Source organism: Ursus arctos, unplaced genomic scaffold (assembly GCF_023065955.2).
Source record: "Ursus arctos isolate Adak ecotype North America unplaced genomic scaffold, UrsArc2.0 scaffold_24, whole genome shotgun sequence".
Taxonomy (NCBI): Eukaryota; Metazoa; Chordata; class Mammalia; order Carnivora; family Ursidae; genus Ursus; species Ursus arctos.
Genome location: NW_026622919.1, coordinates 21266695 through 21283205, shown reverse-complemented (window position 1 = coordinate 21283205; position 16511 = coordinate 21266695). Strand labels below are relative to the sequence as shown.

At 47.2% G+C, this 16511-nt stretch overlaps 1 protein-coding gene across 1 annotated transcript; it reads right to left on the bottom strand.

The window, feature by feature from the left end:
- Positions 1-4760: 4760 nt before the first annotated feature.
- On the bottom strand, positions 4761-14898 carry GSDMB (gasdermin B). Its single transcript, XM_048212578.2, is given in 5 exon segments — positions 4761-6703; positions 6844-7065; positions 7345-7575; positions 11651-12238; positions 14322-14898. Coding segments are annotated over 5 exon segments (1596 nt in total). The 5' UTR covers positions 14602-14898; the 3' UTR covers positions 4761-6428.
- Between the last annotated feature and the right edge of the window lie 1613 nt (positions 14899-16511).

Sequence of the window (16511 nt, the reverse complement as noted above, 5' to 3'; positions counted from 1 at the left end):
TTCAGTTCAGGTTATGATCCCAGGGTCCTGGGATCAAGCCCCGCATCGGGCTCCCTGCTCAGCGGGAAGCCTGCTTCTCCCTCTGCCACTCCCCCTTCTTGTGTTCCCTCTCTCGCTCTCAAATAAATAAAATCTTTAAAAAAAAATTATAGCATGCATACTAAATGATCAAAGTCCAAAATTAAGCAATATCATTTCTTTCTTCCCAGATAAAATATAACATTTTAATAGAAACTTTTAATAAATTCATATTATATTATGTTATTGTTATTTAACCCCACAAGATACTATTAATATTGTTTAATTATTTTTATATACAATTACTGTTCATTTATTTTTAAGTAATCTCTACACCCCACATCGGGCTTAAACTCATGACCCTGAGATCACGAGTCACATGGTCCACTGACTAAGCCATCCAGGTGCCCCACAATTACTGTTCATTTGGATTTAACCATATATTTACCAGGTTTTTTGTAATTATTCTTCATTACTTCATGTACTTCTTATTTACTCCTCAGACCTTTCATTTGGGCTCTCTTTCCTTTTGCAAGAATTTACTTTAGTGAGAACCTACTGGTGGAAAATTCTCCCAATTTTTGTCTAAAAATAACTTTATTTACCTTCATTCTTTTTTTTTTTAAGATTTTATTTATTTATTTGACAGAGAGAGAGAGAGTGCACAAACAGGGGGAGCAGCTGGAGGAGGCAGAGGGAGAAGCAGACTCCCCGCTGAGCAGGAAGCCCTACATCGGGCTCAATCCCAGGACCCCGGGATCATGACCCAAGTCAAAGGCAGATGCTTAACTGACTGAGCCACCAAGGCGCACCTATTTACCTTCATTCTAAAAAGATAGTTTTGCTAAGTATACAATTTTGGGTTGGCAGTTATTTCAACACATATTAGATATAATTTCATCATCAAATGAATTCTATTAAAGTCAGTTTCAGTTGAACTATAACTCCTTTGAAGGTAAGCGATCTTTTTCTCTGGCTGTTTTTAACATTTTATTTTTGCTGTTGTTCTGCAATTTTACTATGATTTGTCTAGATGTGGATTTCTTTTTATGGATCCTGCTGTTATTCATTGAGCTTCTTGAATCTGTGGCTTGGTATCTTTGATTAGCTCTGTAAAATTCTTAATCATTACCTCTTCAAGTATTGTCTTTGCCTTAATCTCATTTTCCTCTTCTTTTGGAACTCTGATTAAACATATTTAATACCTATTGTGCTATACTCCATGTCTCTCTCTCTTTTTTTTTAAAGATTTTATTTATTTATTTGACAGAAACAGCCAGCGGGAGAGGGAACACAAGCAGGGGGAGTGGGAGAGGAAGAAGCAGGCTCATAGCGGAGGAGCCTGATGTGGGGCGCGATCCCAGAACACTGGGATCACGCCCTGAGCCAAAGGGAGACGCTTAACGACTGTGCCACCCAGGCGCCCCAATACTCCATGTCTCTTGACCTCACTCCATATTTTCCATCTTTTGTCTCTCTATATTTTATTTTTTTCCAATTTCAATTGCACTCCCTCCTCAGTTACATCCGATATGTTCTTTTACCTATTATGTTTTTAATGTAGGATCAAATTTCTCATTTCTAAAAGTTATATTTGGTTCTTTTACAAATACAATAGGTGACTTTTTAATAGTTTCTTCTTGCCATTGGCATTATCAAGCTCATGTTAAAATTTCTTTAAATGTAATGAGCACATATTTATAATCTAGTCTAATAATTCCAATAATGATATCTTTATAAGCCTCTTTCTGCTGTTTGTTGTTTCTGCTTGTCATTTCCTTATATGCTTTGATTTTTTTTACTGGGGACCACTCATTGTCCTTAAAGAATTATTTGTGGAAATGAAGATGACTTCTTCCAGAAAAGACTTGTGTTTTAATTCTGACTGACATCTAGGGACACAACCAATCCTGGGCCCTCACAAACTAAGTTTGCAATTTGAGATTCTCTGAAATACCCAGATGATGCAAATCCAGGCTGAGTTCTATGAAAACACAAGCCTATAGCCATAATATTTCAGAAATTTTTTCTTTTTTTTTTTAACCTCTTCTTCACTCAGTACCAAGAGTCTTCCCTATATCCCCTGCAGGTGAGGCAAGAGTATGGGTTTCCTGATTCACTTTTACCTCAATGATGTAACCTTTCAAGATTCCAGTTTAATATGGGAAAGATCTCCTTTAATTAGATTTCCCACCTGGGTGGGTTCTTGGCCTTGACTTCTGGATTCATCAATCCATAAGGCTGGCCAAACTGAAGCCCCAGCTTGCCTGGATCTGCAAATCTCAGTCTCCTTCATATGGGGCAAATTTGCATTAGTGTTCTAATACTTTGTTTATCTCCCTGGATCTCCTTTTTACTTATATTTTGGCTTGAGCTTCTTGTCAACAATTTGATGCTTTTTATGAATGGTTTTAAATGATCTTATCCAGGGGCACCTCTCTGGCTCAGGCAGACGAGCATGCAACTCTTGATCTTGGGGTCATGAGTTCGAACCCCATCGTGGGTGTAGAGATTACTTAAATAAATAGGACTTTAAAAAAATAAATTATCTTATCCAGCATTTTAAATTGTTTTCCATGGAAGAGCTACAGCAAATAATCTAACTTACTGGATTTAAACCCTGTTCTCCAGAAACAAGTTTGGTGTTACCATTCTTGAATGTTCTTCACCTATCTCATATCTAGAAGTTTTTACTACCTTACATAGTTTCAGCCTCTCTCTATCTTGCTTGTGCTTCTCTCCCTCCATTCTCTCTCCTTCCACTGTCCCTCTCCATCTAAGGAGCAAAATCAATAAATTCCTTGATTTATTTCCTACAAAGTAGTTTTCCCCCTTATCCAAGACATCCAACTCCATAGGATCGTATCTACCTCCAGCCGGCTTAACTAGCATTTCTGAAAAAGGTTTCTTTCCCAAAAAGGGTAACCACAGTGTGCTTAGAAGTCTCTAACTCAGCCTGGAGAGATATAGAAACTGTCAGAAATGGGTATTGCTAGGGGCGCCTGGGTGGCACAGCGGTTAAGCGTCTGCCTTCGGCTCAGGGCGTGATCCTGCCGTTATGGGATCGAGCCCCACATCAGGCTCCTCCGCTATGAGCCTGCTTCTTCCTCTCCCACTCCCCCTGCTTGTGTTCTCTCTCTCGCTGGCTGTCTCTATCTCTGTCGAATAAATAAATAAAACCTTAAAAAAAAAAGAAATGGGTATTGCTTAAGCTAAGAGTTCTGAAGAATAAGTAAGAGCGCAATCTCCATCTCTCCAAGCTCAAATAACGACTATCCCAACTGCCCCCTTTTCGAAGCCATCTCTATCACAGTTTCAGCTGCTGGAACAGGAAATTCTTTACAGACACATGCAGTTACTGTATTGAATTTCACATTGGAATCAGGGATGTGAGATGAGGGAAATCAGCAGATTAAATATGAACGTCAGGTTTTTGGTTCAGTTCAATCTCCCTTAGACGAGTAGTCCCTTGCTGAGACTCTGAGAGGACAGAACAAAAATTCTTAGTGACAACTGGTAGCTCTGAGGTGGAGCCAGCCTCATGAAATTCTGGGTATGAATCCCAAACTTCCCCCAACTCAAAGGTACTTCTGAAGAAAACAATTGTTTACAGAGCCCTAGCAAAGAAAAGTTAGATTTAAACCTTGTTCTCCAGAAACTTTCACATTAGTGAAACAGGCATATGTACTAATAATTTCAGTACAGTATGGTGAATGCCATAGTAGAGATGTATTCAATGTGTTATGGGCCATATAGAAGTAAACCAATTCTTTGGGTAACTGGGATGACTACTGAAGAAGAGCTATTTGAACCGTAGCTTAACATAAGGATAAGGTGGGGGGAAAGTAGGGACGCCTGGCTGGCTTAGTCAGAAGAGCATGCAACACTTGATCTCAGGGTCATGAGTTTGAGCCCCACATTGGGTATAGAGATTACTTTAAATAAATAAATACTTTTAAAATATTTTCAATATAAATAAATAAATAAGCATATCATTGTACAAGTGACAGCATGTTCAAATAAAAGGCCAACAGTTTGGTGTGACTGTCCCCTTCCCTCTTCCTTAAATTCTGATTCCAATGTCAGAGGTAAGAGGGGACTACCCTGTTATCTTTCACTACATACTTTCGTAAGTACCCTAAATTTTTTTTAATAACATTCTTCCTACTTTGTAGTTCTTGTTCAATGTCTGTTCTTCCCAATTTTCTTCCTTAGTACTGGGACGTCAATAAATACTATCTAAAATTAATAACTCAAGAACAAATATAAGAATATCATTTTTAATTGTAATAAAAACTAAAACTAAATAATAACAAAAACTTAAGTTTAGTGACTATCTAAAGAAAGTGGGACTATGTTATAGGGTAAAGGGATTTGAGAGGAAATTTTTATTTAATTTTGTATATTCTTCTGTTTTGTTCAAGTATGTTTTCATGTGTATGCAATGTTTTTAAATTAAAATTCTTATTGAGGTAAAAAAAAAAAAAACACCTTACAGTAACATGAAGGTAGAAACAAACTTAAAGTGCCCAAATCCTAAATGTATGGCTTATTAAATTTGTATACATGTGGACACCCACATAAGCACTATCCCGATCAAGTTATAAAATATTTCCAATGCCCCAGAAGATTCCCTCATGCCCCTTCCAAGCCAATACCGCCCCCACTATTCTGACTTCTACCACTGTCATTTAGTTTTGCTCGGTTTTCACTTCATTTACATGGAATTATTCACTATGTACTTTTTAAAAATTTTTTTATTGATGTATAATATAGTGAAGTATACTGATCTTAAATGACAGTACAGTGAATCTTTATATATTTCCAGCACCCCAGAAGACTCCCTCTTGCCTCTTCTCAGTTAAGACTATTCCACTAAGATAACCACTATTTTGAGTTCTACCACCAATGCTTAGTTTTCCTGCTCTTGAGCCTCATATAATGGAATCGTACAGTACTGTGGTGGCCATGGAGAATTTTCTTCAGGAGAACCTGCTGCAGGAAGCACCGTTGACTAAGAACCCCCACCTGCTGCCTTGTAGATCTCCCTCCTGAGATCGAGCTTCCCTGGACTGCTTCCAGCCAAAGGCCGAGCATGGGGGTGGGTACTAGGGCCTGGCCACTCCCGCCTGATGGGGACTCCTCCAGTAGACCACCCTTGCTCAGGTCTGAGCAAAGGGACTCTCAGAAGTGCCCTGCAGTCTGAGACTCTTCCTACTCAATCCTTCCCTCCTTCTCCCTTCAGGGGTTTTAGATCTGCATCGAAGGCTTTCCATTCCTGCTCCCTCTCCCTTTATTCTTCCCAGGCTCTTCCCTTAAGACTTTTGCACATCCAATTCTACTTTGGCACCTGCTTCTCAGAGGACTCAAACATAAATACGTTCTTTTGTGTCTGGATTTATTTGCTCAGCACTGAGTCTGTGAAAGTCATCCATACTGTTATGTGGAGCAGTAATTTGTTCTCTTGCATAAATACGCCACAATATATGTACCCATCCTAACGTTGTTGGACATTTGAGTAGCGTTCAGCTTGGGGCTCTTGGGCTCATGTTTTTGTATATGCATGTCTTGTGGAGACAATGCACTCCTTTCTCTTGGGTATGTGCCTAGGAGGTGGAGTGGCTCATAGGCACGTGTTTAGCTTTCATAGATACCGTCAAACAATTTTCTAAAGCAGTTCACTCCCCACAGCATTTATGAGAATTCCTGTTGCATATAATATTTTTACCAATCTAGAAGAAAAAACAACTCTAGTACCAAAGATAGAAATCAAATTTGTTATATCATCCTAGCTTCATGTTTAAATTACCATTTTAGATACTGCTTCACAGGAAGACTGTTAACGTAGCCCCAAAATGTTAACAGTGGTTATATTAGAGGAAGAAGGGAGATCACCTTTGACTTTGAGAAATATTTGAAATACTTTACGACAAGCATATATTTCTTTTAATTACCTTGTCTTAAAAAATATTAAAGAGAAAAAGTTCATAATGAGAGAACAACAGTCTCCTCCCACACTCCCCGCTCCCCTCAGGCCCACACCTCCCAGCTTGAATGCCTTTAATTACCTTCTAGTTTCCAAAGATGTGTCAGAATTTCTTATCTGCTGCCTCATTCTCTTTACCACTGTGCGTTTACATCTATCGCTTTACTTTATTTAGTGAGGTTTCAAGAGGGAGAGAAAATATGACCAATCTGCCATTTTTAGTCAGAAGCCCATGCATACAATCCAGGCTGATTTTTGGACTTTATCATGTAGGGAAAGCGATGTATTGAAGAATAGTTGGCTCTTTGTTATAAAGACACCGTGCTAGTGACTGGGGGTGGGAGGACGGGGATGGCCTGGGAGGGGAGCACCCAGAGGTTTGAGGGGAGAATGGTTCGAGGGCTAACATGTGGTTAGGAAGGCACTAGGTCAGCTTCTCACCCAGCTGCAGCAGGATGGAGAGAGCAACATGGAGGACACAGAGGAGCCGCGCGTCAGGGTCCCGGCCCACACCCTGGGGCTGCTCGCTCCAGTTCTGCTCCAGGACAGATCCCACCTGGAAGGAAACACACCACACTGTAAAGCTAGGAACAAGGAAACATGCCAGAAATGGCAAATACTTGGCCACCCTTCTTAGTCCTGGGCCGTGGCAGATGCAGTAATCCATTACGGCACTTCCTCCTGCAGATCCTGGAAAGCCTCATATTCTCAACGTAGTGACAGGCACTGCTAATCAATGTTGGCACTGCCATCCTGGGGCTAACAGTTTTCCGCCCTCCATCTCTAGCCCATAGGCTAGCAACAGTCTAGAAAGCCCAGCCCCAAGTTGTCTTAGAAACCAAGTGTTCCAGGGAGTTGCCACAGACCAGCTGAATGGATGTGAGTTGACAGAGAGCTGTGAAGTAGGGAGGACTGTACCCTGGGACTGCTGAGTCCCTTGCGAGCACGGGCATTCACTTCCACTGGGACCCTGGCCCTCAGCCCTGGCTGTCTTACCGGGTCCTTCAACCGGGGCAGGGTCCCCTTCCCTAGGGCCTCAGCCCCAAGACACTGCTCCTCTGCTCCTCAGACAGCTCTGGGGGCAAAAAAGAGGGTGAAGAGGGTGGCTGGCAGAGAGGGGCAGCACACAGTGGGACAGGGCTTCAGTGTCTCATCAGACCTGGGACCAGCAGCAGAAGGAGGTTCCAGAGGGCCCCTGGCAGTGACAGATGAGAGTTATCCCAAGCAGGCTCCTGCTGTGGTTCCTGCTTCCCTCTCAGCCTGCAGGACGTCAGTCTATGCCAGCAGGTAGAGGGGGCATCCCCCAGTCCCTGGCCTGGGGAAAATGGCCAGGTTCTAAAATGTGAAGGTCTCTCTTGCATAAAATGTAAAAGGCAATGTGCGCCCCCTTCGTCCTAGGATTTGAATCCCCACAGACCCCTCTGCTTGGCAATTCCTCCACACCAGCGTACAGTCACATCCCTCCCCACCAATCAAAGCCTCTGGGATACCCAGGATGGAGTCGGTCTGTGCCTTTACCAAGAACCCAGCAGCCTTAAAAAGGCTACTTATGGGAAGACCTGTTAGACCATCTATAGGTCACCAGAGATCAGGACCTCGAACACCGAGGGCCAGGAAACGGGGAGGTGAGCACCAGTCCTGCTCTAGCGGAGAGCGGCAAGTGCGCTCTGAGGGAGCTTAGCACATCTCTTTGTTCCTTCTCACCCAGACCCTAGAGGCCTCTCACCATGTCCTGCTCCTTCTCCTTCATGTTTCTGAAATCCTCTCAACTCAAGGACTTCCCTGTAGAGACAGCAATTAAGATCTCGATTTACCCTTGGGGCGCCTGGGCGGCTCAGTCAGTTAAGCGGCTGCTTTTGACTCAGGTCATGATCTGGAGGTCCTGGGATTGAGACCTTCGTCAGGCTCCCTGCTCAGCACAAAGTCTGCTTCTTCCTCTCTCTCTGCTGCTCCCCTGTTCATGCTCTCTCTCTCTCAAATCTTAAAAAAAAAAAAAAAAAAAAAAAACTCGACCTACCCAGCCAACGAGCTCCATTATTAACAAGGACCCTGTAGACCCCATTCTTCAAGAGACCACTTTTCTGTCTCTTTCCTTCTTCTAATCTTTTCCTGAAGCATCCTTCTTCCCAGACACCCACCATCATTGCCTCCCGCTAACCTCACCTCCATCTTCCCAGCTCACCCCCAGTCTAGTACCAACCCCAAATTCTTCTCCGTCTCCAAGAAATCAAAACTTATTTAGTCCTTGCCATTCAACGTGCATGCTGCAGCTTCTGCAAGTTTCTTGAATTTTCTGCCACATCTAGACCTCTCTCTACCCCTTCCCAAGGCCTCTTAAGCAGTACAGCTCTTTGGGGATCCAGGAGAAGACTCTGAAATTCCAGAGGAAGCCACATTCAGAATCACAGGGATCTTCTAGTCTAACCCACTCATGTGAAAGTCAGGATAACCAAGGCTCTGAGGCTACAGAGCGTGAGTGGCAGAGCCGCTAGACCCTGAATCTCTCCGACTGCCAGGTCCAGTGATCTTTTCACAGCCAGTGCTATGCGAGACCTGGACATTAATTCAATCGTGCTTCCCAGGCCTCTCAGCCTTCTTTAAGGGCTGAGACCCCAGGACCCGGCATACTGACCTACACAAAGTAAGTCAAAGTTGTCAGAGCCTGGAAACCCTAGGCCAACATGCAATCCAACCTGTTTCTGCAACAGACAGGGTTTTTTCCTGCCCATACCTCGGTTTCCACCCCTAAGTGCCCCCTATTCCATTCTCAACCCTAAAAACCCGATAATTCTGGGCCATTTGTTATCCTCTTTTAAAAAACAGTACCCTTACCCATTCTGGAATGATGAACAGAAGGCCTAGAAGCCACTCACCTTCCGGAAAGGATTTTTGTTGCCCAAGAAACAAATATCTAAACTAGTGCCAGAGCGAGAGAACCAGTTCTCAGAAAGACAAGTTCTTTCTCTGTCTCTGTAAGTTCCTCTTTCATGTCTCTCCCCAATCCTCATACCCTGCCCCTCACCAAAACAAAAAATGAAAACAAACTCAGGAAGAGCTAGGCATTAACACCTCTAGCTAGGGAAGGATTAGTGTCATGAATCCTGGGTGTCTGACCAAGGAGCCTCAGTCCTCCTACCCAGCTCTGAACCCTCCCCCTTCCCTGGAACTACCCTCCACCTTCAAGCTCACCAGGGCCCTTCCAGGCTGACGCAGAGCCTGGCTGAACCTAGCCCCACCTACCCTGCCCCCACCAGGCCTTGCTTACTCATTCTCCCCATGTTGGGGAAGATGAGCTGCTTTACTCAATAGCCCCGGACCCCTTTAGGGGGTTGGTCACTGACCTGTGGCGCTAGGAAAAAAGAGCTCATATTGATTAATCCCTAGGTGCTTTGCATGATTATCTTGCCAGATCTCCTAAACAATCCCCTTTTACAGATGAGAGAACTGACGCTCAAAACAGATTAGCAGGGGCGCCTGGGTGGCTCAATGGGATGAGCATCTGACTTTGGCTCAGGTCAGGATCCCAGGGTCCTGGGGTGGCGGGCAGTTGGGCCCCCTGCTCAGCAGGGAATCTGTTCCTCCCTTTCTCTCTGCCCCTCCCCCTACTCATGTGCCCTCTCTCTCTCCCTCTTTCTCTGTCAAATAAATAAAATCTAAAAAAAAAAAAAAAAAGGATCAGTAGGTAAGCCAGTTTCACAGCTAAAATAGTAGCAGAGCTGAAATATGAACCCGTATCTGACCCCCAAACTCATGCTGTTTCCACTGCTGAGTCAATAAATGTTTATGGAGGACCTTTTTATTCCAGGCACTGTGGCTCCTGCCTTCCTGTCTCTCAGAAAGGGAGGCAGACAATAAGCAAAAAATCCCCATGTAATTATGAACCGTGAGAAACGCTGAGAAGCAAATGAAAACAGGGCATCACAGGAGAGTAACAGCGGAGGAACTTAGCAATGCCACACGCACTTTCTTGGGGTGAGAAGAGAAGGCCTAAAAAGGCCAAGGAGCCGTTGAGATTGGTCAGGGAGGTCTGGAAGAAGAGCTAAGAGCCTGGGGTCTGGGCTGGCATCCCCTGACCTGGGGCGGGTGGGCCAAGGCTTGCTTCTCTCACAGACCCCGCCTCCCAGGGTCCCAGCCTCGTGTGCATCCAGCCCACAGTGTACACTGCCGTTCCCGTGCCAGGGCCCCTTCCGTGCCGTCTCCGGAGTCTCTGCCACCAGATACAGGTCTGCTCTCGTTCTCCGGATCACTTGCCACAAAGCAGGTAGTCTTCCCCTCAGCTTCCTGGAGGGAGTGGAGGGGGAGGATTAGAACTCAGGATCCCAGGAACCCCACCAGCCAGTGACATTTCTCCCTCTCCATCAGCTAGTTCCTATTTGAGACTGAGGGTCTCTGACGCTGGAAACCCAAGGGACATGGCACCCCAGCATAGTTCACTGTCCCCTCGGTGGGGGCAAGGAGGTGGGAAGTGGGAAGGGAACTCATTTGCATCTATAGAAGATTGTGTGCCAGCACGAGGTGCTTCCCACATCATTTCACTGCCCTCTCACCACAATCCTACCATGTAGGCAGAATTGCACCCATTTCTCATTTGGAAATTGAGACAGGCATAGAGACAGGTTGTGAATGGTCCAGGGTCACACAGCTACTAAGTGTAGAGTTGGAATTCAGACCCTAGTCTGTATGAGTCCAAAGCATGGGCCCTTCCCATGGCACTGAGACAGGCATCTTCCCAGGTCCTAACGCCCACTTCTCTGAGATGGGGCTCCAACTGGGACCTGGCCACACTGTCCACAGCCTTGGGCTCCAGAAGACACCTTTGATTCCATGAGGATATAAAAATAGCCTGATGGAACATCATCCGAATTTGCACCCGAAAGACCCTCGAGGAGACCTGCATCCTTGCCTCTGCTAACCCCTCTACCTAATAGCCTCCCCCCAGGTCTATATATATACACCACAGAGCCTCATTCTAGCAACAACAGGCATTCTAGAAAAAACTCAGCTCCCTTAGAAAAACTCCAAAGGCCCCTCAGCAGCAACACTATGGTAGGGAGGGGTCGTTCAAAGGCCCAGTAAAACTTCAGTGTCTTTCACTTTTTAACTAAAAAGGGAACACAAGAGGCATTGCGCACTGCAGGAGGGCTAGCCCTGGGGCAAGGCTGCGTCCCCTCCCCCGAGCTGCCCCACACTTTCCGACAACTTCAGCACGGAAAGAAAACACCCACGCCAACAACAAAATCCCTGCTGAGGGGGAAGGCTGGTGATGTCCCCGTAAGTCCCTGGAAGCACCATGTCCTCCGCCATCAGAACCTCTGAGACACTTGTTAGCGCCACCCTGGCGGGGTGGGTGGTGGCGCTTTCTGTGCGGTGAACGTTCTGCGCAGGGTGCCTTGATTTCACTGCACTTCGCTCCGGCTGTCTGGCTGTCTTACTGAGCACCGACCGCGCGCAGGGGATAAACGCAGAGAGGTTAGTAAAGCCAGTCCCGCCCGGTCGCGAGCGGTTCCTACTCGACGGAGGGGGCATAGCTCCCACAAGGCCGACTGAGGCTGCACAAAACCCAGATGTGGGCATCTCACGAGGAGAGCAAAGCAGAGTGGCCTCTTGAAACCAGCAGGCTGGGTCCAAGTCAGAAGAATCAATCACCCTGGAGGGTAGCGGGATGCGAGTGAGTTGGGGGTCTCAGAAGGTTTCCTGGAGGCTGATCCAGGAAGAACTTCTGGAAGGGGAAGAGGAGGGCAGGCCTGAGTGAGGAGCGGGCTCGGGGAGTGTTGGGAAGGGGCATGAGGGGCTGCACCAGCCAGGATACCTCCCCCTCAGATGCCCTCAGTGCCCAAAATGGGCCTTCCCCCTCTTCCTCCCCATGCTGCCCGACTCCAGCCTCCCCATGCTCAAGGGAATCCAGATATTGCTGGGGTATCCGGGTCTCCAATATCTTGACTCTCTGCTTGTGGGACCCGCGGAAGGCCCCTGCGATTGTTAATTCTTTGGGTAACTTCACTGTCAACGTTCCCTTTGAGTCTGCCATGTCCAGAAGTTGGGAACTCAGCCTTTGGAGTTCTCTGGAAAGGGAAGGGTAAAGGTCATGCTGCCAGGCCGAGTGCCCTTCTCTCAGACCTCCCAGATGTGAGCCTACAGAGGGGGAAGAGCTTCTACTGCTGGGGGGGGAGGGGGGGCGCAGGGCTGGATCTCCATAGCAAAATGCATTTTGGAACTGGTGGAACCGTGGCAGAACTGGCAAGAGCGCCTCATATCAGTCCTACATGTGTGACCCTAACGTCCGGGCCCATCTGTTTCTTGAGCCATGTGAAAGTCTGCACGTACTTTGTCCAAGAGGAAAGAAAAATGAAACCTTATGCACAAAAACAGGATAGTACGGAGAAGGGTGAAAAAAGACTAATTTTACAGGAGAGAAACTTGATAAACACCACATCCGCCAGGTGACCAAGGTCAATACCAGCAGCGATAAGTCATGTTGACAGCACGTCCCCTTGCTGCGATGCAGTGCGAATGGCACTTTACCTCCACGGTCTCCCTCCCCAAACCCATTACCTCAGTCGAGCCGTGAGAAAAAAAAACATCAAGCAAATTCCAACAGACAAGCATCCTACAATATGCCTGACCGGTACTCCCCAAAACCGTCAAGGTCATCAAAAATAAGGGCAGCCTGAGAAATTGTCAGAGCCAAGAGAAGCCTCGGGAGATAAGATAACTAAAGGTAATGTAGTATCGTGGATGAGATCTTGGAACAGAAAAAGGATATTAGGTAAGAACCAAGATAATCAGAGTGAAGTATGTGGACTTTAGTTAACAGGAAAACAAAACAAAACAAAATAAAACCCAATGCATACTTTAACCATACCTTCAGCGCCATAGAGTGAAAAAAAATAAAAAATCCATTTGAAAAGGAAGCAGGCCAAGTTGCTGAAAATCAAATCAAATTACCAATCCACTTCATTTGTAAGTTTTGTTTGTTTAAGTTTGGTTTCACCTCTGCCTCTGAATTTTTTATGCAAACAGACAGACTTTCCCTTAAAGGAAGTTAACCGAGTCGGATTTTTTTTTCTATTTAACGCTTTGCCCTGTCCCTGGAGAGTAATATGATAATGGCAAAACACCCTAATCCTAGTTTAAAGTTTTTTTTCTGTTTTCAATGAACTGGTCATTTAGCAAACTGTTTTTTTGAGAACCAGCTTTTAGTAAATTCGCTCTTGGCAGTTTGCTTCTCAGAGAATGAACTCAAGAGTGTTTGAAAAATGATAATCTTGCAATTTGCCTGAAGCCCCTTGCTTGCTTAACGAAACTCCACTTGTGGAAAGGCCCACCGCCTCCAGGTAACCTGGGCCCTGCTCCTGGCCACAGAACGGCGGTGCCCGGCACGTGGCAGGTGTTCTAAAACTGGACAGTGGTACTGTTTAGGTTCTTTCCCGTGTCTCGGGGAGACCTAGATGGGCTGTAGCAAAGACATCTGAGCCGGAAAAGTCCTCACCCTGAGGTGCGAGAAAGGAGTCTCCCGGTGAGGGTTCAACAGCACTTACCCTGGGGCTTCTGAAATCCAAAAAACTGAATGCGGAGGCAGGGGCATGGAATGGACTCCTCTATAAATCCCGCAAGCCCTTAGGGAGTTCTGGTCACCTGCTCAGTCACGACCTCCGGGGAACAGCAGGGCTAACAGCCAAGAGCAGAACGACGGGGCTGGACTTCGACTGGAGGCTCCTTCTGCACAGCCGCTGTGATAAATGATTTACCTAACCTAGCCCACCTGATTTCTGCAACAGTCTTCTCGAGTTGGCAGATGAGGAAACAGACTTAGAGGGAGAAAGCAACTTGTCCAGCGGTCAGCGAGCTGGTAAGAGGCAGAGCCAGGCTTAGAAACCAGGTGCCCTCGGCTCTAAGGCCTGCGTCCTTTCTTAACCACTAAGCAAACTGCCTCCGTTTATTTATCTGTCTAAATCATAAACATAGCAACACACCAGAAGACCTCAGCTAATTTAAAAGTGAATTATTTACAAAGGGAAAACATGAGAAAGGAAGACAATTTAGGAATAATTTCCAATAAAAATAAATGTCCACTTCCCCCGTTCCTTTTCTCCCCACGCATTTTCGTGTGTGTGCATTGTCTTTTGTGCATTTTTTTCAAGTTTTTATTTAAATTCCAACATCTTTTGTGCATCTCTTAAACTGAGGCGTATGGACACGTGCATACAGGCTCTAGTACATAAAATTGTTTGTTGACTGCCTGCAGTGGAGAGCTGACAGCGTGGTACAGCAGGAGTGGGCGAAGTGTCCGGGCTGGCCATCTCTTACCCCCTCATACTGACCTTGGGGCCCTGAGCCAGCATATCGAACAGCCCTTCACCCTCCCTTCTCTCCAGTACATCCTCCAGGGTGAGGTCTGGCCCGTGCTACTGGTGTCCCCAGAAATTTCTCTTCCCCCTCACCAGAGAGCAGCGGTGAAATCTGTCAGCATCAAGGATTCTTCTGACAGCAATCATATCCCCTCCAACATCCACCTCTTGGACCACAACTCTCGTGATTTCCTCAGATATGCTGGGCATTGTGCCTTGACCAACTGGAGAAAAAGAAGCCAATATCATTTTGGGAGAGGGGGATATTGGTTCAGGTTTTTAAATCTACCTTTGGCAGCCTGGGGTCAATGAAGATCCAAAAGTTCTAGAACAATGAGGACTTGGAATTATTTGCCTTCCCCGTTTCTGGAAGGTAAGGTGTTCACTACACACTAAGGAGGGTGACCATTGCAAATGCTAGATTCCCTTCTGTCCTTTATAGAACCTTTCCGGAGGAAAGATGGAGCAGTGATTACCCCAAATGGAAAGGAGAGTGAGACCTAATTTCTGCATCTCCCATGGCCGAGTTGCCCCTTTGCTCAGAGGGGCCTGAGGGATAGGAAGGCAAGCCCACCATCTTCCAGCCAGAGCCCCCCCCCCCCCCCCGCCGGTGTTGATGAAAAGAGGACCCAGGAAGAGATGAGGGGCATGGCCGCCAGACCTCGGTTGCCAACCCCAGTGAGTACTTCTGGGACTCCCTCCCTTGCTGTATTCTGCAAGGCAGTGGGATGGGTGCTCCTACCAACCACTTCCCAATGAGACAGTGGTAAGTCGGCCTCAGAAGGAAACAAGAGAGAAAGGATGGAGTGTGAGAGTGGCTTGGGGGTGGGTGCCCTGCATACCCCCCCCACTCCCATGGTCCTGTCTCCTCAGTTACTGGTCAGCCTCTGAAGGGTCCCCTTATTCTGGGTAAAATAAAATGAATCCCAAAACCCTACCTGGGGCATCTCCCCCACCCACTCTCCCCTTCACCCACTCCTGGTCTACAGTTGGCCCTTGTACCTCTCTAGCTCCCCTGCGGGACCCTCCATAGGTCCGTTACCAGGGCAACCTGACACATGCAGCTGGTCCATCCCTGTTTCTACTCAGAGCAGCTCTTCGTCCCCACCACACGGGACCCTTCAGGTGCTCCTACCTCCAAATCCTTCTCTCTCTCTCTTTCTCTTTTATTTATTTATTTGAGAGAGAGAGAAGCAAAGGGAGAGGGAGAGAGAGAATCCCAAGCAGACTCCCTGCTCAGTGCGGAGCCTGACTCAGGGTTCAATCTCACAACCCTGAGATTGTGACCTGAGCCAAAATCAAGAGTCAGATGCTTAACTGACTGAGCCCCCCAGGTGCCCTGCCAAATCCTTCTCTTTCTCTCCCCTTCCGGCCCTCTGCGACTCCTTCCTCTGGAGATGTTTCCCTTTCTTCAGGCTCCTCTGCTTTCCTCCTGGGGCCAGGACTCCCCTCACAAGCTTTCTGGGCTCCGCCTCCCCATCCTACCTCTGACCACCTTCCTCTAAGTTCCTTCCAGCTGGCCCAGGCACCCATGCTCGCCTCTCCGGCCCTGCCCCCATCTCGGTGGCCAGCTCTCAGCTCACTCCCAGCCCAGGAATTCTTCCGGGTGCCCAGAAAGACGGTGCCTAGGACCCCCAGGCCCATCCCAGGGGCCACGCACCTCAGTGGCTCACCAGGCATGGCAGCTGTGAGAATCCGCTCTGTAAGATCTCTGCACGGGTGCTGGCCACTGTGTGGCAGGGAGCCCCAGGAAGGGAACTGAAAGAACTGGAAAGCTGGGCAGGGCTGGGGGCCCCACCTCTCAGGCCTTCAGATAAGCCACATTCTGGCTGGGCCGGAGGTAGGCAAGTCCAGAGGTAAGAAACGCTTCCCTCTTCTTGGACTCAGGGAGCAGGTCAGAGAGATATCTGTATATTCACCCGGTCCGTCTTTGAGGTGAGTGTGGGCCAGAGAACGGGGCGGAAGGGGCCATCCTGGGCCGTGCCACCCAAATGCCAGCAGGCAACGGCTGTGGCTGTGCCCGGGACACGAGGAGAGCGATCGAGCTGGAACCCGCTACCGAGGGCCACGCTGCGGTGGGCAGTGCTGCAGACGGGGAACGCAAGGAGCGGCCGGCAAGGAGGACTCGGCCTCCCCCGCCACGCGCTGCCCGTGGCCCC